The 23,113-nt window shown below is 34.5% G+C and overlaps 3 protein-coding genes across 3 annotated transcripts; 2 read left to right on the top strand and 1 right to left on the bottom strand.

Moving 5' to 3' along the window:
* Positions 1 to 398: 398 nt before the first annotated feature.
* Positions 399 to 1,783, top strand: LOC145564377 (acidic endochitinase-like). Its single transcript, XM_081624694.1, has one exon. The coding sequence runs from the start codon at positions 435 to 437 to the stop codon at positions 1,368 to 1,370; it is 936 nt and encodes a 311-aa protein (XP_081480820.1). The 5' UTR covers positions 399 to 434; the 3' UTR covers positions 1,371 to 1,783.
* Positions 1,784 to 4,765: 2,982 nt separating this feature from the next.
* Positions 4,766 to 8,726, top strand: LOC145562729 (uncharacterized). Its single transcript, XM_081623101.1, has 2 exons — positions 4,766 to 4,988; positions 6,253 to 8,726. The coding sequence occupies exon 2, from the start codon at positions 6,513 to 6,515 to the stop codon at positions 8,349 to 8,351; it is 1,839 nt and encodes a 612-aa protein (XP_081479227.1). The 5' UTR covers positions 4,766 to 4,988; positions 6,253 to 6,512; the 3' UTR covers positions 8,352 to 8,726.
* A 165-nt stretch (positions 8,727 to 8,891) lies between these two features.
* On the bottom strand, positions 8,892 to 16,704 carry LOC145564378 (pyruvate kinase isozyme G, chloroplastic-like). The gene is made up of 12 exons (XM_081624695.1): positions 16,335 to 16,704; positions 15,548 to 15,841; positions 13,905 to 14,070; positions 13,079 to 13,213; positions 12,779 to 12,889; positions 12,589 to 12,677; positions 11,821 to 11,883; positions 11,553 to 11,728; positions 11,309 to 11,423; positions 11,041 to 11,189; positions 10,446 to 10,554; positions 8,892 to 9,387 (listed from the first exon to the last, which is right to left on the bottom strand). Exons 1-12 carry the CDS (start codon positions 16,563 to 16,565, stop codon positions 9,280 to 9,282), a joined length of 1,746 nt encoding a protein of 581 aa, XP_081480821.1. The 5' UTR covers positions 16,566 to 16,704; the 3' UTR covers positions 8,892 to 9,279.
* Positions 16,705 to 23,113: the final 6,409 nt, after the last annotated feature.

The following is a 23,113-nucleotide window of genomic DNA, read 5'->3' on the forward strand; positions in this document are numbered from 1 at the left end:
TTTTATTTAATTTTTCCTCTGCTGTTCAAGATAAACAAATTCAAACACTATCATCCTCATCACCAAGATGGAGTACTAAGTATTCTACAAATTACGCAAAACTATTTGTACCTTTTTTTTTTTTTTTTTTTTTTGGAAAGAACGTATGTATGGCTAATGAAATTCAATTTCATATTAGTAAATCAAGCATTATTTGTTTTGTATACTTCTTCTTATTAGATAATTTTAATTTAAATATAGGAAGTATTTAGTAACAATACATTTGCAGGCCGACGCGCACCATCCGGCTGCTAAGGCCCCACACACATGTTGCTGCCCACCACAACACGTCAAACGTTGACCGTACTCTATATATATATATAATGACCACTTGAAGTACACATTACATAACCACATAACCCATTACATTTTGTGTATCAACTCCTAGCCACATAATGTACACCTCTAAGCTCCATCTCCTTCCTCTCTTCCTCATCACCCTCCTCGGGCTCTCGTACGTAACCCAAGCCCGCTATTATGGCAATCATTATCGACCTAATCGCGGTGGTATAGCCATATACTGGGGCCAGAATGGGTTTGAGGGGCGCTTAAATGAAACGTGTGCCACGGGGAGGTACAAATATGTTAACTTAGCTTTTCTTAACATTTTTGGTGGGGGGCAAGCCCCGTCCCTTAACCTAGCCGGTCATTGTGACCCGGCTTCTGGTGGGTGCGTTGGCTTATCTAGTGAAGTCGAGTTTTGCCAAGCTAGAGGCATTAAGGTTCTTCTTTCCCTAGGAGGTGGTGTAGGGAACTACTCTTTTTCCTCCAAGAATGATGCTAAAGACTTTGCCAAGTATCTTTGGAACAACTTTCTAGGAGGCCACTCAAAGTCTAGGCCTCTTGGAAAGGCACCACTAGATGGTATCGATTTTGATATTGAGTCAGGATCCATCTTATATTGGGATGACTTAGCAAGATTTTTAAATAGGTACAATGGTCGTGGAAGAGGTAAAAAGAGGGTGTACCTAGGTGCCGCCCCTCAATGCCCATTTCCCGATAAATATTTAGGCACTCCTTTAAAAACAGGGCTATTTGACTACGTATGGGTCCAATTTTACAACAATCCCCCGTGCCAATATAATGGCAACACTAACAACCTTATTGATTCATGGAACTTTTGGAGCTCACAAACATACATAAAAGAGTTGTTCATGGGGTTGCCGGCCGCCAATCAAGCAGCCGGAAGCGGTTTTCTACCACCAGATGTGCTCACTTCTCAAGTTTTACCTCTAATCAAGAGATCACCCAAATATGGAGGTGTTATGTTTTGGTCTAAATATTGGGACGATCAAAGTGGCTACACTAAACAAATTGTCAAGGATGTTTGAATAATTAATTGATTGTGTTACCACAATATTCGCTTACTTAATTTTTTTTTTTTATGTATTTCGTATCATAAATTGATCTAAGTTTGTAAGATCAACGAATGATGTTGTATGTAATTCAATGCGTGTAAGTTTGACTTCTTTATAGTTAAAGCTCTGACTTTGGCAAGTGCAAAGACTGCAAACTATGCTAGTGTGCAAATTAAACTATGGGCCTTGTACCTTGTTATTTTTGTGATGGGCTTGTCCTAGAAGGTCTGAAGTTGATTTTGTTCCAATTGAACAAGAATAGGGATATCCTCTTTTCCTCAAAATTATGCAAAATTTAAAAGTGAGGGATAGCTCAAGTGGGTAGAGTTTTTCTCTCTATTTTAGGTGATCTTGGTATCGATTTTCATCACTCGTGTTCGTGGATATAATTTGTAATAAGTTAATAAAATGTGTTTGATTTTGTGCAAAAATGAATATTTTTCTTTTATTTGATACCTTTAAAATTGATAAATATAAGTCAAATTTATCTGCCTTGTCGTTTAAGGTATAAGTTTAGAATTGATGTTTTCTTAACCTAACAATAACATTACATTTGATTTTTATCTTTCTACAACAATACCTCATACCTTAATTTCTATGCTACTATAATTATCAAGTACTTTTTTGGTGTTAATGCTACTATAATTATCAAGTACTTATATGCTATATATGCTTTAAATTGGTGGAAGTGAAAATACATATCACTTTTATTTTTTATATATTTTTTAATAAGTATTAATTGGTGTAATTGTTGGGCCACGGATTTTAATTTACCTTGAGATCATGGTTTCAATCCTTACCAATTGCAATTTTTTAGGATGAAAATTCCCATATCGTCCACTATTGTCCTAATTGTGTGTTGTATACTTGTGTAAATTCATATTTAAAAAGGGGTTGTGGACATGGCGGCTGCGCGTGCATGTTTATATACATAATATTGCGGGTGTATGATATGGTGCAATGTCATTTAGTTAATCCTACTATTATCACCTACTAGGTGTATCATGGGGAGGCTTTACTAATAGTAATGGAATTGTTGTATATTTCAGTTAGTTGTAATATTGTTTTTTTGTTTGTTTTAATTAAGTAATATTAAGAATTGAACTATTGAATTATTAAGCTCAACCGCCATGCAATTGCTAATCTACGCAACTGAGAATTGAATTTTTGATTGATAAGTACATACGAAGTATATTTTAGGCTTATACGTATGTCAAATATCCAAGTGTTTCAATAGTTTACTCCATTATTTTTTTAATTTTTTTTTTATAGAAATACTCATAATACTTCTTTTATCAATATGTCTATGTGAGGTTTCTCCATTATACGATATGTATGTCAATTATAAACTCCGTATTAAATATATCTTATATTAAAAATTGAGATTTTTACGACGAATTAAATAAGTGTCGATTTTACAAGTTCAAGAAATTTTTATGACGATAAGAGAAAGCTCATTTGCCTTTATAAATCTTTAACTAATTAATTATTTTTTCTTTTATTAATATGATAAAGAGCGATTTATTTTACATGTATGTATTATTTGAAAATTAAAGGCTAAACTTCAACATATATTACTTTAAATGATTTTTTTGCATTGTTCCACTAAAATAACCTCTTACAAATTAAAATTTAAGTATCAAGGAAAAAAGTGGTCTTTTTTTTTTTCCTTCCTTTGGGCTGGTCAATCGAGACTTGATTCTGGGTGATTAGATTTCAAATTTCTCTCAATTATTATTGCAGATGATCAAACACACGATCTCTCCTTATCAAGTGTAACCCTAATCACCATTACACGATTTACACCAACAATCAATGGATCACCTGTATTTCAGGAAGGCGGCTAGAAAGTAGAAAGCACATAAAATGAAGGCACTTATTAACGTGGCCAAATTTTCACGTACATTTTATTTTCCAATTATAGTTTTGTAAATGCACCGAAGAAAAAATCTCTCTTTCAATGCTATCCTTTTCAAAGTTAAAAGGTGCGTTAAGAAATACACAAAACAATTTTTATTTATCTTTTATATTTTTAAAAAAGGCAAATAAATAATTGTGTAGGGCGCACCTTCTACGGTGGCGAGCCGCTTCTTGGCTTGTACCCACGTGTCACGTAACGTCATTGCTGACGTGTATACAATAATTGGTTAGTTACGTATTTTCGTGACATTGGTACTGTTTTAACTTTGGAAAGATCCCATATCAGATAAACTCTCCAAATATCCCGAATTCCCAAATTTGTGAATGAACACGGTTTTATCAAGTATTTCAGGAATTTTTTATCTCTAAAAACATGACATTCGTATTAAATTGATATTATTACATGTTCATATTTACTGAAGTAAACTGAACTAAATTAATTGAAGTTGAACTGAACTGATTGGAGCTGAAGTGAACTGAATAGAGCTTAAATGAATATTTTAAAGAAGGAAATTAGGAGCTGAACTGATTGGAGCTGAACTAAATTGAATTAAAATTAAGCTGAAGTGAACAGGCCCTACTCCGTACTATATTATCTAAATATCAATAAGAAATATATTGATTCTAACAAGTATCATGATAATACCATTTAAAATACAATTTAATATTGATTTATGTAATATACACCCGGGTGTACCGTACACCCATGGATATTTAATTTGTTTTAATTTGATGATTGTTTTTCATTTTATCATTAAATCAAATAAAAAGCAAAAACTAACTTTACATTGATTGGATGTACGGTACACCGGGATGTATATAACAAATTCTATAGGTGCTTCATGTCCCTATGAAATGACTAATGAACCTCTCTTCTGTAAAACATTTTCACTAATCTATGAAAATGTTGACGGTGTTTATTAAATGGTTTTTTGATTGGTTAGCTTTTGTAAGACAAAAGTGTTTGCTGAATTTAAGCTAAAAAATGGGTTAGTCTATAGGTGTATATGATCAATTTAGTTTGGCATTGTTAAAATGTAATTTGTATATTTAAACAGGTTTAATAATAGAAATGAGTTGATTGAACACTTTTAATTTGGTTGTATTGCTAACCTGTCCAATAAATTAATTAGTCAAACCCCTTAAGTGAAAAACTTAACATTTGACAACCAAAAAAATTATATATATATTCTTTTCGAATCATTTCATTTATGTAATTTATTTATTTTTTTTTAAAAAAAAAAAAAAAAGCATTATCATTCATTCGTTCATTCTTATCAAGTACCCCAAAAATGTAGATCAATCCATAAAAATGTCGGTCCTTAGATGTGTGGTGTACGTGTATTATTGATTTAATGATGTATACTTCGTATATACGTCGCCATTGAAATTTGAAAATGTGAGTACTCCGTAATAATAATACGAAGCAATACCAAAAAAAAAAAAAAAAAAAAAAAAAAATGATTCCATAAAATTGGAAAGATCCCTTGAGATTCCATTCCCCTATATTAAACCCGGCTTTAGATTCTTGAGCCGTCGCACTTTATCTCTCTTCTTCTCTTAAAACATTCTCACTTCTCCTCCGTCTCTCTTCCTCTCTATTCGTGTCCGCCGCTATAAAATTTTTAATCTTTCATTTATTTTTTCCGTACACCTTTCCAAAATTTTCAGGTACTTTCTTTTTCTCCTTTCATTTCATTTTTATAGTTTTTCATTAATTTCTTCAATTTTTTTCGGTGATTTTTTGCCTTTTTATTCTCTGATTTTATTGGTTCATCAGAAATTTCTCTAATTACTTTTTCAATCTTTAGATTTTGCCATTTGCTCTGCTGAATTTGAGTGCCAAATTTTATTTTATTTTTTTATTTTTAAAAAAAATTGACAAACAGTTTTAAGGGCCTTAATTAATTGTGTGAGTCGATATAAATACGAAGTGATTTTTATTTGCGTTTTCATACAACTACGGAAGTTGAGTCATTTAATCTTTGTACAGTATAACTTTTTTTTTTAATACTATGGGAGTATTTGTGTGTAACCTCGATCTCCAATACAAATCTTTAACCATTTTGATCATTAGTTGCGTACCTTACTACTTCACTTACCCTGTTTGACTAGAAATGTCATTTTTTTTTTTTGTTCAAATACGATAAGTAAAATGAGACGGAGGGAGTATTTGAAAATATGTATTTGACTCCAATACGCATAATAATAATACATTTTTTTAAATAAATTACATTCATGAAATGATACGATCAAGTATGTAAAGTTTGATTACTAATAAAATATACATGTTGAAATGATACGATCAAGTATGAAAGAACAAAGGAATTGAAGTAGATGCCTCTAAATTGAGTTTATCGGTGTGTAAAGTAAGCTTAGTTTGAGTAGTTGATTGAATACTCTCTCCATCCCTAAATAATTTTGTGAAAGACTCATTTGTTAGTAGGATTTAGATGATTGAAAATGAATATAAAAAACAAGATAGTGGTATTTGGTTGAATAAATAAATAGATAAAAATGATTTGAGAATTTTAATTAGGGACGAGCTTTGAGTAAAATGACATTTTTATTTGAAAACGGAGGGAGTAATGTATGTCACCCTCACACATGGTTTTTGTGTCTGAAATAAAATTCACATAACTTTAGGCAAAATAAGTTTCGACACTCTTAAATGACTTTTGTTGAAGTGAAGATAAGTTACAATAATGTAATTTGAGACAAATGAGTTGAAACAATCAAAACATAGTTGTCATCTTAGTTGCTTGTTAATATGATTGCCATAGTCTAAGAATCATGTTTAAGACTGATTTAGCTCCTCTTTGTACACTACTTGGAATCAAGTGTTGTATTTGTGTTCAATTTCGATCTCTTTGCTTGATCTGTTTCATATTGTGTACTTAGCTTTATGGATTTTGATTGATTTTCTTAATGACAGAATGGTATATTTCCTGGATGCAATTGGGAATACGTTGTGTCTATGGTGATATTATCTTAAATTCTTTTGAGATAGTTGCTCGAGTTGCTGTTATGGATCGCAGGGATACATCAGGATTTGTCAGTGGAGGAGGTCTTCATCTCTATGAATCTGCATTGCACATAATGTTGTCATTCCTTTGTTTATACTAGTTGGAGTGGCTTGTTAATTTTTTGTTTAGATATCAGTTAGATGATAAGTATTCTTTCAAATAAAACGAGATGGATGGCGTCTACCAGTCTTTCATGTGGAATTCTTTTCTGGATAGATGCAAAGATTCAAATGGAACTGAAGCTGGCTCGAGTCATTTAGTGGACACTACCTTGCGACTACATTCTCAGAGCGTTTTAGCTGTACCCTCTTATTTGTATGATGCTGGGGCTAGCAAAAGAGTAACAAATGCAAGTGATGAAGTGAGTATAAAGCATGAGATTTCTCTGGCCCTTGAATTGGGTAGTTCCCTAGATGGCAAGATCGAATATGCTGCTTCTAGGACTGCCTTAACTTCTCGAATAGATGTTGGAAAAGAGTCTCCAAATGATACTTGCCTTGATCTCAGCATTGATCTGGGATATAAAATAGCTTGCAAGGACTCGAAATACTCTGGCAACAGTTTTGAAGCACCTAAGAAGGAGCAATATATGGTTGACCTTGAGTTAAGCTTGTCTACTGCAGCTGCAGAATCTGATCTCACTAGTGTCACCCTGACTTCATCGCCTATTCAGAATGTGACATCTGAATTTGAGCAACTTGTGGATGAAGGATCAACATCGTCTAAATGGAAACGAGGACCTATTGTTCCTCTTGTAGATAGGTTCAATGTGAACCCAATTTCAGTTGCCTCGAATGTCCCAGCTGTCTCGGTCTCTTTATCACTGCCTAGAACAGATGACGCCACTTCTTGTTTTAAACAGCAGCGCAAGACCTCAGTTAAGACTTGCCAGTTTCCTGGCTGTCAAAAAGGTGCAAGGGGTGCTTCAGGTCATTGTATTTCCCATGGAGGTGGGCGAAGGTGTCAGAGAACCGGTTGTCAAAAAGGAGCAGAAGGCAGGACTGCGTTCTGCAAGGCTCATGGTGGTGGCCGAAGATGTGAACACTTGGGGTGCACCAAAAGTGCTGAAGGACGCACTAATTTCTGCATCGCACATGGAGGTGGAAAGCGATGTGGATTTCATGGAGGTTGCAATCGTGCTGCAAGGGGAAAATCCGGCCTTTGCATCCGTCATGGTGGTGGAAAGAGGTGCAAGATTGAAAACTGCACTAAGAGCGCTGAGGGGCTTGCTGGTCTCTGCATTGCTCATGGAGGTGGTCGCCGCTGCCAATTTCCTGAATGTACTAAAGGTGCTCAGGGAGGTACAAAACTCTGTAAGGCTCATGGAGGAGGAAAAAGGTGCACCTTTTTAGGGTGTACCAAGGGAGCTGAGGGAAGCACACCTTTTTGTAAAGGACATGGTGGGGGAAAGCGATGTACATTTCAAGGAGGTGGTGTCTGCACCAAGAGTGTACATGGAGGAACCTTATATTGTGTTTCTCATGGCGGTGGCAAAAGATGTGCCTTCCCTGAATGCACTAAGAGTGCAAGGGGACGTACAAATTTCTGTGTTCGCCATGGTGGAGGAAAGAGGTGCAAAAGTGAAGGATGTGAAAAGAGCGCACAGGGAAGCACTGATTTCTGCAAGGCACATGGAGGAGGTAAGCGCTGCTTGTATGGCCAACAAGGTTCGGGATTTGGTGGAGATGGTGATAGCCCTTGTGATAAGTTCGCAAGGGGTAAAATTGGTCTTTGTACTGCCCATTGTGCACAAGTTCAAGACAAGCGAGTCCATGGAGATGGTACAGTGGGCCTGAAAATGGAAGAAATTGCTGCTGAGAACTTTTTTGCATGCATGAATAATGTTGGCACAGAATCAAGCTTAACTTCTTGGAACAGTTTCAATCTGCCGATGATCCTGCCCAATGACAAGCCATTGTTGGATCAGTCTGGGCAATCTTCAAATTCAGCATCCCTTGAAGGAAGGGTGCATGGCGGAGGTCTTATGGCTATGCTGAGACAGTTCTAATCTCGAACGCTGTCTGTCTATACGGGATTATGGGACAGTGAACAGGGGAAGTTTTTTATGTTGTTTGATAGCTTTCTTTCATTGTTCTGGCATAGTTTAATCCTCAAAAACTAGGGTATGATAGTTGAATATTTGAGAATTTCTAAGGTTAGTGTTAGCATGCTCATTTCACTAGCAAATGGTGTTAGACATTGTTGGTGTTAGTACTGAATTTGTTCTCAACTTTTTTTTATATTTTTATTTTTGGGAAAGGGTAAACATAAGTTTGTCATGATTGTAAATGTTTTGTGAATATAGATCTCTAAGCTGTTGTCCGTTAGTACAAAGTATCATTCAGCAAATCTTCTCGTGAATACAATATTACAACATACGAAATACGGAGTATATTAATTTTGATGGTTATGTGATCGGTTGAGGTTATTGGACAAAATATACAGTCAAAGCATGCCTAATATGGCAGGTCTCATCCTTTACTTATGAATTAATAAGGAGAGTTCCTCGTTAGCGCGCAATTTCAGTTTTCAGAGAAAAATCCATTCATTTCAAGACAGAGCAAACAAACTGGAAACTGCAATTATGCAAATACTTGGCTCCTGTTTTTAAGCATATAGTGAAAGAATGTAGTTTGACGGCCAAGAAAACACTAGGTTGGCTATCCTATCACACTAAGGCAGAACTAACGCTAAACCCTACCTACGATATGCCTGCAGTACAAATATCTCACACTACATTGCCCATCACATATTCAGTGGGGCAATCTGATCACAACAGGGACAACACTAACATTATTTCTGATGTATGCATCAGAAAGCTGTGCGACATAACGAATATTCAGGATGTTGCAAGCCCGAGATTTTCAGACCCTTCATTTCTGCCCCTCAAACTTGTATAGGAACCATGATTGCTTATGAATCCTCTTTTCTTAGATCTAAACTTTCCTCACCTGAATATTATGGGTCGATGGGGATCGCCAAATAGGCTGCTTTCCACTTTGAACAATAGCAATTTCATCCCCTTCCTTCACCATACCTTGCTTCTGTAAATAGATGTTTCCATATTAGCAATGCACATATTGGCAGTTCTTAGGGCATGCGTAAAAAAAAAAAAAAAAATGCAAGTAAAATGAAGAATCAGTAGTATGGATTAAGCATTCTGTAAGATAATAGCCAAGCTGTTCATTGGTTATTCGCCATATATTTCTATGGATATCTTTATCTTTGAAGGAAGGATAAAAATAAAGGACAGAAGAACAGGATTCTGCACTCAGAAGATATATGGATGATGGTTCTTCCAATTTTTGAGGTTGTTACTGTTCCACCATCCTCTTGGTAATTTCCAATCAAAATATACTCCAGGATAATAGAACAGTCACCTTGTGGGACTCTATCCAAGCATCAAAGTCGAGATAGATAAGTAGTTAAGGACTAATCCCTCTGTTGCTAAGTAATACTTCCTCTGGTTTTTTACTTGCAGAACTTAGGCTTATGCACTACTATTCGTCTATTCATATACTCCACTTTGGCTAGCTGAGTAGCTCTGATAATTTATAGTTAAGGAAAAATATAGTCATGCAGAGATTTGTTAAATTCGCCTTGATTTATACTTTCTTTATATCAAAATTTTATTTTTTTATACATAATGGTAAGTAGATATATTAGTAATTGAAATAATGTATCGACAAGTGGAGAATGAGAAGTACTGCAACTTTACAAGTTATGTAAAATAGAGGAAGTATGCAACAATAAATTGTGGGCCATTATTCAGCCAAAATTCCACAAGACGATAACTAACATTCTCCAATCACTATGCAAGTCTTTAACATCACTATGCCACAAGGTAGGTTTTTTTTTTCTTTTTATTTTCAATAAAAGTATCATTACGGGTATTATGGGTAAGTTGAAAGTTTAACATGTAAATTAACTAGTGGCTAATATATTTTGGACCACCCATAAATTATTGAGAGGCTATCAAAGGAATGTGTGTTGGAGGTTTGACAGACAGTTTGTATTCCCTAAATTACGCAGCACAGAAATCACAACATACAGATGGTGACCAATCAGCAATGTCTAGAAAGTGGCAAGGTGTAAAACTTACTTGCAGAAAAGTTAAAGCCTTTGAGAACGTTTCCTCGGAGTCATTGGAGAACTTCATATGTAGGGGACATACACCTTGGTACAATGCAAGCCTTTGTTGTACCCTCTTACTGCAGAAAATTCAAAGAGGCAGACATTATAACGTTTCCTTAATTTATATAGTAGGAGATAAGTTGAGATAACTTGGATTACGTTTACGTTTACACCTCAACAATAAAGATAAAAACATAGAAGCCTCAACAAAACATATTGTAACAACAAACTAAAGCATGATATTCAGTGCTGGGTCAAATAATAAGAATAATAAATTTCCTATATGGCTACTCACAACATTCTAGCTAGAAAATGAGTTATCTGGCATTCTGACCTATCACAATTGAGGAACACAATTGAATGGTAAAATCAAATGTATCTCCAACCTAAACTACAACAATCTCATACTCTGTATATTTCAGGTAAAATATTGATGCAAGGTAAACCATGCATCTGCCTGTGAACAAGAAGTCACATTTATTTTGCCAAAAACTTCCCATCAGCATTGCAATTTATGTAACCTGTATATTTTCAGATATATAGATTGAAAAAAGGATACTTACTCATTTGTGAATGCAAATATTGTTCCAGAAGGCCGATAATGGCTCAGTAGGATGGCCATAAAACCAGTTCTGGTGAAGACTACAATTGAGGTCCCAAGAGTATTAGACATCATGGTAGCATGAAATGCAAACATTTCACTCATATGGTTCTGCACACACACCATATTACATAATCAAATGTTGCCCCTGAATAAATACTTTAGACATTTTATAATAACACGATAAATGATCGAATGTGCATCCACTTAATCTAGAAAAAGAAATTAACCTTGAATACTTGACCAAGACTATGTGATGTTTGAGCAACAGCAGAAGCACCATCCAAGGTTGCTTCAGTTCTCAATGAAACAGTGTGCATAACCTTGACAGCTTTAAGCGGGAATCTGCAAAATAGTGACAGGCAGTAATTCTCTTTAACACCAAGCATTTATAAATTTCTCAAGACCATGTGAAAGCTAAAAAGGTCTATTGCAATCAATCAGAAGAAAGAAATCTAAGACGGAAAGACATACTTCCCATGAGCAGTTTCACCAGAAAGCATAACAGAATCAGCACCCTCTCTAACGGCAATTGCAATATCAGATACCTCAGCTCGTGTTGGTGTTGGGTGAACAATCATGCTTTCTAGCATGTTTGTAGCTACAATCACAGCTTTGCCCATGCTGCGGCACAATCGGATTATCTCTTCCTGGATTTAGCAAATAGAAGTTTATTTCAGCCCAGTAGCTCAATTTCCACAGCTTTAAAGACGCCTTTACAAATATAATGTACAAAAACTACCTGTAGAAGAGGAACCTCCTCAATGGGAAGCTCAGCACCTAGATCTCCTCTAGCCACCATAGCCTATAACATAAAAGCAGAAAATTGTAAGGTTATCCAGCATTTTGAAGCAGACAGAATATAAAGAAAGTATTCAAAAAAAATTGTTTAGTAACTAGTGGCCATCCTCCACCACTCAAATATTCTATGCACTGTTGAGTGTTCTTACTCGTTTTCACAATCCCACTCAATGGTCCTCGACTCCTCGTGATAATTATTATCCTTCGCTATCTAATTAACTTAAATGCATTACAGATAACATCCAAGCCAAAACTAAACATTAATTATCTTGGTAATCTAAGTGAAGAATTAACAGGCTAATGAAGTCGGTGTCCATAATTGATGCTTTGGCAGTTGGGTGGTCGTTAACTGTGGTGATTTAAATGGAGAATTAACATGATAATGAAGCCGGTGTCCACAATACTGACGCTTTGGCAATTGGGTGGCCATTATTTGCAGCAACATTTGTAAGATGTACACAACCTTACCCCTATTATGTCAACTGACCCTTAGTCCACTATTGCAACTGCAGTTTGCTGCCTCACATTGGGAGTAACAATGAAGGACATCTAGTTAGCCGTTTTTAAGACAGTTTGAAGAAGGTGTTCTATATTGAGACATCATAACTTACATCATGATACTTGTCAAAAAACCACAATCTTATATGTTCTGAAGAAGATTAACCATTTTTTGAGAACAGTTACTGATTAATAATAATGGATTGCTCACCCCATCAGCAGCAGTAATAATTGAATGCAAGTTTGGTATGGAGTCTGCACTCTCAATTTTTACAATGACATGGATATCAGCACCACAACCTAAGAACCAAAGCAGTAAGAAAATTAGTTTAGGAACTAAAGTAAAATATATGCTTACTTAGAACATCATTTTAGCAGTTATACTCAGCCTGTGTATTTACTTTTCAGATAGTTTTTCAATTCATGAACAACAACTTCATCTTTGACAAATGAGACAGCATAGAAATCAACTCCATTGTCTACCCCGAATTTGATGTCATCCCAGTCCTTTTCTGCAGCATCCACAAAGAGAGTTACTTTAAAAATAAAAAATATATAAATATATAAATAAAAGATATAAAAATAAAATGACAGAGCTACAAAATGAGAAGGCTCTAGCACATAGCCACATACTATATATATAGGGAAATGTGATCTACATAGAAGGATAAAACAGATCAACAGAAAATCATGTCACCAACCAGTAATAGATGGCAATGTAGCACTTTTTCCCCTGACATTTAAGTGTCTCCTTGACTTAAGCTCTCCACCATCAACAACTTCACACTTCACAGAATCTTCTGTCTTCGACTTCACCAGTAAGGACATCATACCACCTAACCAGCATTATAAAATCATTAAGAATGATTTAATTTAAGTCATTAGCCAGGAACAAGAGAATAGCAGGCATTAAATGTAATATACAATATTACAATTATAAAGAGAAAATACACATTTATGATGTCAAACATACACCACCAGAAAACTATCAGAAAGGCTGTAATGCTGTATATCAGCCACAAGAGACAGCAATTAAAGACATAGTCTTCAAAGAATACAAGAACAGATGACCTTTTTTCTGTCAAGAAAAACGCTGAGAGACCTTGAACATCTAGACAGTACATGTATGTTTACATCCATCACTCCCAAAATTGAAGCTGGTCAAATTGATAACAGACTGACAGCACTGACTGAATAAGGTAGACAGATGTATATGCACAAGAAGCCACAATACAAGGAGTGTGTCATGAGATACACATTTGTTTCTCTCTCATGAGAAAAATGACTTCTAGTATCCTGTAAGCAAATATATGAATCACTAGCCTAAAGACACTAGAGACAAAACAACAAATACAGCGGATCTTAAAGAAGATGATATATGTTGTCTCTTTAGCCAGTGAGTAGATTGCAATCAGAAAAACAGGAGTGCATGATGAATAAATAGGACTTAAATCATAATTGTAAACCGTCCCTTAATTCTAGTGAGTGCAGATAACAACTAGGACAGGACTTAAAGTAAATTCATACCGTCAACAAGGAGCATATCGCCTTTTTCTACATCATTCACAAAATCGTCATAGTTGACACTGACACAATCTGCTGTGCCTACTCCTCTTTTGATTGTGAAAGTGAATTCTTGACCACTTTCTAAGTTAATTGGTTGTGGCAAATCACCACTCCTGACCTCAGGTCCCTGGAAAAAAAAAATAAAACAAATATCATCATAATTATTCCCATCAATAAAAAAACGTATAAATCCAGCCTCACATATGCTGATATAGTGAGCTATATATACAAGTATCATAGAACATCACCTTATAGCTACTTATGAAACCTGCTTTGACCGTATTCTAGACTAATATGAACAGTGTATTGAGTATATTGACTGATACTCGTGCAATTCAATATTTTACAAAGTGATATTATCCTCTCCATGGGCACAAAACCCATAATTGTTTATATAATTTCTTTGATAAGATTAATAATTCCTTTGGTCTCTCCTCCTCGCATGAGTTTTTTTTTTTTTATCTCTCTTCTCTTTTCAAAATTAGTGCATACAATTCAAGCAAACAAACCTATGACTATAGATTACCTCAATGTCTATATATGGAAAAACACAGTGGCCAAAACAGGCCCTGGAAGGGAAAGGGATTTAAACTGCAGCAGCTCTTTGCAAGAGACTATCCTAGGCCTGAGGTCCGTTTTACTTATGCAAGGAGAAGGCCCAAGGCAAAGCAGGTTGCTGATGCTTGAGGATGAGCTGGATAGAGTTAGTTATGCGTGAGGGCAGGAGAGTAATTTTGGAAATAAGTTTGTTATTTTGTTTAGCTGTAATAATTGAGTTTGTTATGCATAATTATGATTATAAATTCTGTTAAGGGGATAGGGGGAGAGTATCTAGAAAATTATTGCTGAGTTGCTTGGGAGAGAACCTTCCTCTCGAAAGAAGGCTATTGTGTTGTAATTTATCCTGATTGCAATACAAATATCTAGGCTGCTAATTAGCTTCTCTCTGTTAGCTTGAATTCTCTCTGTTTTCTTACTAAATCCTAGCACTCTTACATGTGAATTTCAAATCTGGAATATTAATAAACAGTAGACCACATCACTGAATATACACCTTGCAAAAGCTGATCCTGAATGGCAACAAAACACATTCTGGACAGAAAATCAGCAGGCTAGTGTTTGGATTGGTACATTCAATTATCCAAATAGGTTAAAACGGCCAATTCATCTACTTGGGTTTCGGGTAAATTATCAAGCACAGATAGGACAGGTACTCAAATCAGTTTAACAGTAACTATACAAAATATCAAGTTTTGCAAAAAGGTGGAAAATAGTGGGCAAATCTAATTCGACACTTGAACATGTCAACATAACAATAGATCAAGGGTTGACAATAGCTGAATTAATGCAACAAAACAGCAACTACCCCCAAAAAACGGATGCCTACCATAAAAATTTAAACCCAGCACAATGTGCATCTTTTGCTAACTCAACCATCAGGCAGTGTGCACTACAAGATCAAATGTATTAGTATATTGCATATAAATTCCTACAGCTATAAGCCTAGAACAGTGTCAATATGAAAAAGGTCAATTTGGATAATAAGAAGGAAAAATTTCAAGCAATATTAACAAAGTAGTCGGTATATGAAAAGCTATGCTCACCTTGGTATCAAGCATGATAGCAATGACATTGTCCTTGGATTGAGCATTATATTCCTTGACCAAATCGATGACTTTCTGATGAGATGTATGGTCTCCATGGGACATATTTAGTCGAGCTACATTCATACCAGCTTCAGCAAGTTTCCATATCATTTCACGTGTATCAGTGGATGGACCAATGGTGCAAACAATCTTGGTTTTGCGCCCAACGATTGGCTTAGGCTTAGACCACCTTCCAGCAGCTGCTTCCCCAATAAGATGGGCTCCACTTAGGTATTCAAATTGCTCTCCTACCTAAATTTGGTTCAAATTTAAAATTTAGTGTCAGTGTATCATACCCACAACGGAGTTTCAAGTATATGACATGGGTACTTGAGGTGAAATGAAGCATATTGTTAAAACAGAAGATCACTAAATCCAATTACTTTAATCATACCATTTACCAACATGTAAGTTAGCTTACTAGACAAGATTCAGGAATATACCTCCAAAATTACACCATATCATTAAAATTAACGAATTCCCTCACAAATTATATATATAAATCTAATAATCAAGCAGTAAACTAGTCCAAAATGCAATCCAATTGTAAAAAAGCTCAATTAAGCGAATTTAAAATTAAAAGACAACAATTTTAAAAACTACTCAAACCTATAAAACAGAAAGATGTAAAGATAAAGAGACAAACTTTTTCCTACATTTTAAAACCCACAAAAAATTAAATAAAGGGAATCGAATAATTCCAGAAAATAACAATAACAATAGATAAAATAGCAAAAATGGTGACCTGGGTATCGTCTTCAGGGGAGACAGGAATAAGCTCAGGGTAAGCAGACCTCTTGGCAGAGACAGGAACGGCCGTGCGGCGGCAGACACGGGGGTAAAGGGCACTCCGGTGACGGCGGAGGTTAAAAGGGAGGATTTTGACTGAACTAAGAGTGTCAGATTTGGGAGAAGAAGAGCAAGAAAGCATGGTGTTAACAGAGCCATGGAAGATAGCTTGAGAAGAGGCCGCCATTGAAGAGTAGGAGAGAGAGTTAGCAAGATTTGTGTTGAAAGTGAGATTTTGAGAATGTTGTTGGGGAGTTGGCGACAGTGTTGGATATGAAAGCAAGCAAGAGAAGTAGAGAATTGATTGTGCTTCGATTGTATCGAAGAAAACAGTGTGATGTGTGGTTTATGACAAGGAATTTGGGTGGGTTTTTGTAGTGGGTAAGACTAGAATGGGCAATTGGGTGATCTCCTTTTTTGTTTTCTTTGGTACTCCGTAATTTAAGATTTTTTAAGATTCTACTCTGTCATGATCTATTCTATTGATACATGTTATGCTATGTTAAAACTCGCTATGCTCTACATGTAACAAAATATAAAATTAAAAAAAAAATCTCGAAAAATAGTTTTGACTCTTTTACACGACTTTAGTGTCTCTTTTTTCTTTTCTTTTTTTTTTTTTTTTGAAGAAACCCATAGAGGGCTATTAAATTAATTAATTAAACGATCATTGAAAGCACAAGCTAAAACCCGAGGCGAGATTCCATCGTTCCACACTCTTTGCCCAACTTCCTAACTTCCCATGGTTGAAAGTGTGCTAAATCATGCGCTACATTATTTCTCCCTCGTTTAACAAACGACCAACAAACACTAACAAAACTAGAACACAAGTTAATAATATCATCTACCATCCAAAGCTAGCTCAAGTGATAAGCAACTTGATGTCTCTTAAGGGAGGTCTCGGGTTCGAGCCTCATCGTATGCAGAAACTCTTGTTGGGAGACTCACCCACCATAAGTCAGGTATGCTACCCGAGTCAAATCCGGATGTAGTTGGAGTTAAGCTCCTATGAACCGAGTGGGCATCCTAAAAAAAAAGTTAATAATATCATCTAAAAATAAATAGAACGAACTAACACCTTTAAAACTATTTTGTATGACCGAGGCGCATATTTAAGAGTTTAACAATGGAATGACATCTAATGTAAATATAAATATATATAGCTTACTAAGTATAATTCAAAAATATTACTAGCACCCAAATGTTATTTAGTGATACTATCTAATGTAAACATAAAAATATGAAAAAATTACGATAGTAATATCAAATAGTAATTGTTTTTTTTTTATTATTAATGCCTATTAATAAAAAGTATCTATAACTTATGGAGTACTCTCTCCATCCCTTATTTTTTTGTCTCATTGCAAATATATGGGTCAAACTAATAAAACTTTGACCATGAATTGTCACTAACCTATAAGGCTATAAGTTATAATATATTCAAGTGACATCTTGTTAAAATCACCTCATTGTATATTTCATCAATATAAAGTTTTTTTTAATTTTTACGCGTATAAAAATAGAGATATATACGGTTGAAAATAAATCTTAGAGACGTAAATAGTCAAATGGGATAAAAAAAAATTAGGGACAGAAGGAGTATAATTCAAAAATGTTCCTAGCAACTTATTGTTCAATATGTTAAACTAAAAAGAAAAAAAAAAGATTCGAATAAAAACCAAAATTAGAACAAAGACAAATTTTTTTATTTTTCTAACTTGAAGATTGGATCAGTTTTCTTCGATCTGATCCGGTAAAGTTAAAAGCACCATATACCATAATACCATTAGAAAGATAAATTTTAAAGGGACAAACTAATAAGGAAAATGAGGCAAAATCAAGGTACAGATATGGGACTATCCCTAAAAAAAGAGGTACAAAGGATTCATAATATTGCATTCCCTCCATTCCTTTTTTACATGTCCGTTTCTCTCTCTCTCTCCCTTTTTTTTTCTTTTTTTTTTTTAACGGGAATTACAAAGAAATGAAAGCAAAAGAGTATTATATAAGGAAAAAAAAAACTTTTTGTAGGATATATAACTCGAGTATATGGAAAAGATAAAAAATAATTAGTGACACTTTGGAAAAATGTGTATTTTATATGAAAAATGTTTAAAAAAAAAAACATTTAATTAGACGGAAATTTATGGTTGTGTAATAGAATTTTATACGACAAAGCTAAAAAGTTATGTGAATCATGATCAAATTAGGCACTAGTTATAATATTTGGCAAAAGTTAACAAATGACCCAGGGACATTAGATAAGAAGACTAAAAGCAGACATGTTAACTTGAAATAAATATTAATTACATCAATCGACATATAATTTTGACATGCATTCAACAACAGCTATGATCTCAGCAGGGACTCTAGGCACAGCTCAATTAGCTACAGCATTCCTCTCATTCCAAGATTCCCACACAACCATCATAATCTTGGCTCTTTCCCTAACATCTTGTAACCCCAGAACCCAGTCAACCCAATCAGCAGCATTAGAAAAATGCAGGCTATCAAACACAACACCCACCTCCTCCCACACTCCTTTGACAAAGTCACATCCCCAAATAGCATGCATCTCCGTTTCAACTTCCCTATTACACCTTCTACACAGCGGTGAAATACTCTCTATACGCCTATGAAGTCCTTTGCTCGTCAGAAGAGCACCACAACATAGCCTCCAGACAAACACTCTCACTTTAGGGGGAACACATAGTTTCCAGATTTTCTACCACAAGTTTGTACGGTTCGAAGAGCCTCTACCCCTTTATAAAGTGATAACCATATTTTACAGTATAGGACCCCGACTTTTTATAGCTCCATTCATAAATATCCTCAAGCATTGTTGACCCTAGCGGCATGTTCAAAATTTCCTCCGCCTCAAACGGGATAAAATTCACCCTTACCACTTCAACATCCCAACTCCCATTTTCCGCACAAATAAGGTCCGCCACTCTCTCACAATTACTACTGTAGGGAATATTTCAAGCCATTAACCCCAAGCTTGAATCCCACTGTGATCATACACTTAAGCATGGTGGCGTCCAAAGGGAAGGAAGCTAGAGCAAAAGAGTCGCCAACAAGTTTTAGGAACTTGTAAACTGTTCACAAGGTGAAGATTACACCCCTTAACGATCCATGAGATCGTCAACTTCAAAAGGTCTTGAACCAAATAGGGTTCGGGGATGAAGGTACAAATCCAACCTAAAAGAGATTGAACCTGCCCTAAAAATAGGCCTCTACTTCATTCTTCTCGTATTCATGTGCGTTTTCTGACTAACATGCAATCAACAGATTAACCTTAAACCTGTTTATCTATGTTGGTTGAACTTAATGCACAAGCAAAACTATTATTGGCGATCACTTGAATTATAATCATATTAACCCTAAACAAGATTATTAATTATCTTATTAAGCGTGATTACAAGTACAAATTCCCTTTAGGCATGCATAAAAGGCGAGATCAAGCAATAACAATAATAATCATCAAGCAACATAATAACAATCATCATAATCATGTTAATAATAAAGCTTAAATATAATAGCAAGATCTCAGGCAGGATACTAACAAGATTAATAACAAACCCTAACATGTCACTAAGCATTAAAGATCAAAGCTTTAAACCTAACATGGTACTAACATGATATTAGAAACAGGAATCATAATAAGCATATTTGATTGTAATACCCCATATTTTTATACGTATTTTCCTAATTAATTATTATTTTCTAAAAAGGGTATTTTTGTAATTTAACTTACTATTTAAATCTTGGAGCCAAAACGATATTTGAATTTTGGTGCCAAAATTATTTTAAAAACAAATTATTATTTTGGATAAGATTTATTATCCATTTATCCTATTTTAAAAACCGGATTATTTATATATTTTGGATATTTTAATTAAGGTAAAAGCTATATTTTATTATTATTTTAATAAGTCCGAAAATCCCATTTAGTTGGCTAATAAATTTCGGATTTTCCTAAGAGAAAATCTGATTTTATTAGTTAAATTATTTGGTGAATATTTGGTATTTTATTATTTAATTATTTATTACAATAAATATTATTTACATAATTATTTTAATTCCTTAAAACTAGCAAAATAATTTCCTAAAGTACTAAATAGGATGGCCGAAAATATGAGCTTAGGAAAGCTCAAAAATTTCGGCCATCCCATGTAGATTTTGGGAAAAATATTTTTGGTAAGTTGTATTTTTAATTATCTCCTTAAAATCTCCTATTTTCCTTAAATCTAATTCTCCATCTTTTTAGTATCCAATCATTATATTTTCTTGACATCTATTTTTCTTAATTATTCCCCAAGTAATTCCAATTTCCTTAATATTTTTCATGACAATCATACATTCCATATTCAATTATACACAATCTCTTCAATATCAAAACTTTCCTTAAATCTTTACTCACTTCTCCAAGTAATCCCTTAAACCCTACTTACCATAATTCTTCCCAAATTCTCTTACCATAATTTTTGCATGAGCTAGCCTATAAATACCACTCCATATCTCTCACATTCTTCACACCAATTCTCTTCTTTTCTTCTCCTCTTTTTACACAAATCATCCCGTTTATCTTTGAAGCCAATTTTCGGGCACTTCTGGTCAGTTTTTGGGGTATTTCTGTTTCACAGAAGATTGTTCCTCTAGAAAAATCCTTGAGGTTAGGCTCAAGAATCACCCAATTCGGAGTTATATCAAAGGAGTTATAGCCTCTGCAAGTTCTGCCTATTCTTTCCAACGAAAATCCAATTCTTCTCTTTTCCTTGGTTTCTTATCTTTTCTCTTTCTCTTCTCTTATTCAATTATTATTATTATTATTATGGGGGATTTATAAAAATTATTATGAGTAGTTTTAATTATATAAATTAGATTTTTAATGATGTTTATGAAAATTAATTTAAAAGGTTCATGTACATATAGTTGGGGGTTTTTAATTTCATTGTTGTGATTATTTGTTAACCTTATATTAATTAAGGTTATATTTATTTGTAGGGTGTTTTTAATCAAGCTACTTGAGAGTTCTTTTGAAGTGTTTTTGGCTAAGCAAGGATCAAGGTACGTTAGGTGGCTAGATACCTTGAAAGTGATCGATTTGAATGAGCATGTTTGAATGATTTTATGGTGATTGAATTAAATTGACTTGAATTATGGTTTATGAAATAAAAGTATGTTTAAAAGATTGGTTTTAATAATTAAATTGGAGTATTGATTTTTATAACATGTTTTGATTATTAATTTATTATTCATGTTTAAAAAGGATTGGTTTTAAAAGCTTGTTGGATTTATAAAAAAAAAAAGGGAGTTTGAATTATTATTATTAAAGGTTGGAGTTATTGGATTTAAAGAGGATTTATTTAATCATTGAATTAAATTTATTATTTATGCTTTATAAGCATGTTAGTAATCCCACTATGCGGATTTGGTATTTTGATAAGGCCTTAGACTTTGTATGACCGGGTCTTTCCTCGAGAATAGCCTTGTAACATAAGGAGACTATCTTGGGGGGTGTGCACACTTGGGAGAGGAATTGGTTAAATTGGTTTTAAAATAATTGGAATTGGTTTTATTGATTATTGGGATTTGAATATTGAGAATTGGTTTTGAATCATGAGTTTGGAATTATTGGAATAATTATTGGAATTGATTTCAAAAGCATGTTTGCAAATAAATTGAATTTAATTATCTTGCACTTACCGTACTTAGCATATTTGCTAACCCGTACTTCTTATTTGTTTTGGTTCGCCCTGTTTACCGTAATGGTAAGCAGTGTTATTTCAGGTGGAGTGAATAAATTGATGCATTGGAGTCCCGGGATTTGGTTTCACTAAGTTAGGAATCGTGGTCTTTGTATCTATTTTTGAGTACTCATAACATTGGTTTCTATTCATAGTTATTATTAATAAAGGAGAGTTTTGAAGTTTCCGCTGCAAAGTATTGTTTTGTTAGTAAGTTGAGTAGCCTTGCGTAATCACGCGGCGGTAATACGCCAAAGTCTATCTCTACGGTATAATTATACGTATTATACTAGTATTTCCGTAGAGGGAGATTTGGGGGTGTTACATTGATATTATAACCTTTTCCCTAAACATGATATTAGGAATCAAAATAGGAACCTAAACATGATTTCTATATATCAATAAACAATTAAAGTACTTACTTGGATGCCTCGTATCTCTTTCTAATAACAAAATACACGCGTTAGTAACTTCAAGGAAAATATAAATCAAACAATCAAATCAAATAATTGAAATAGAGATTAGGGACCAAACCCTCATAAATTATAACCTTTCACGTCTAGGGCGAAGGCAACTTCGAACTTGGCTAGGTGTATCTAAATCTCGTGAATGCGGAATTGTGTAAGAGGGAAGATTTAGAAAAAGAATAGAGAGAAAGCTTCTAGCTTTAGAGAGAAAGATGATTATTGTAGATGATGAGAATTGGTGATTGTTGATGATGATTGTGAATCGTGAATGAATAAAAACAGAGGTTCAGGACTCTATTTATAAGAAAACAGTCCGGAAATAGGTAGAATTTGATAAGGAATAAAACTCCACTTTGTCGCTGCAAAACCGACTTTGTCGCTTGGCGACAGGCCTGTCGTTTGGCGACAGGGTCTGTCGCGTGGCGACAAGCCTGTCGTTTGGTGACAGCCTGGATTCCTACGTGCTTTCAAACACGGAGTCCACTTATCAATCAAAATCGATTTGTAAAGTCCGTATG

The sequence above is a fragment of the Chenopodium album genome, chromosome 10 (genome assembly GCF_948465745.1).
Source record: "Chenopodium album chromosome 10, dcCheAlbu1.1, whole genome shotgun sequence".
Classification (NCBI taxonomy): domain Eukaryota; kingdom Viridiplantae; phylum Streptophyta; class Magnoliopsida; order Caryophyllales; family Amaranthaceae; genus Chenopodium; species Chenopodium album.

Bases quoted from the DNA above. Each gene is read 5' to 3' on its own strand.
- LOC145564377 (XM_081624694.1), top strand. From the start codon at position 435: ATGTACACCTCTAAGCTCCATCTCCTTCCTCTCTTCCTCATCACCCTC.
- LOC145562729 (XM_081623101.1), top strand. From the start codon at position 6,513: ATGGATGGCGTCTACCAGTCTTTCATGTGGAATTCTTTTCTGGATAGA.
- LOC145564378 (XM_081624695.1), bottom strand. From the start codon at position 16,565: ATGGCGGCCTCTTCTCAAGCTATCTTCCATGGCTCTGTTAACACCATG. The intron at 11,884-12,588 runs GTGAGCAATCCA...TTTATGTTATAG, and splicing joins TTATTACTGCTGCTGATGGG to GCTATGGTGGCTAGAGGAGA. The intron at 11,729-11,820 runs GTAGTTTTTGTA...TGCTAAATCCAG, and splicing joins AGGAGGTTCCTCTTCTACAG to GAAGAGATAATCCGATTGTG.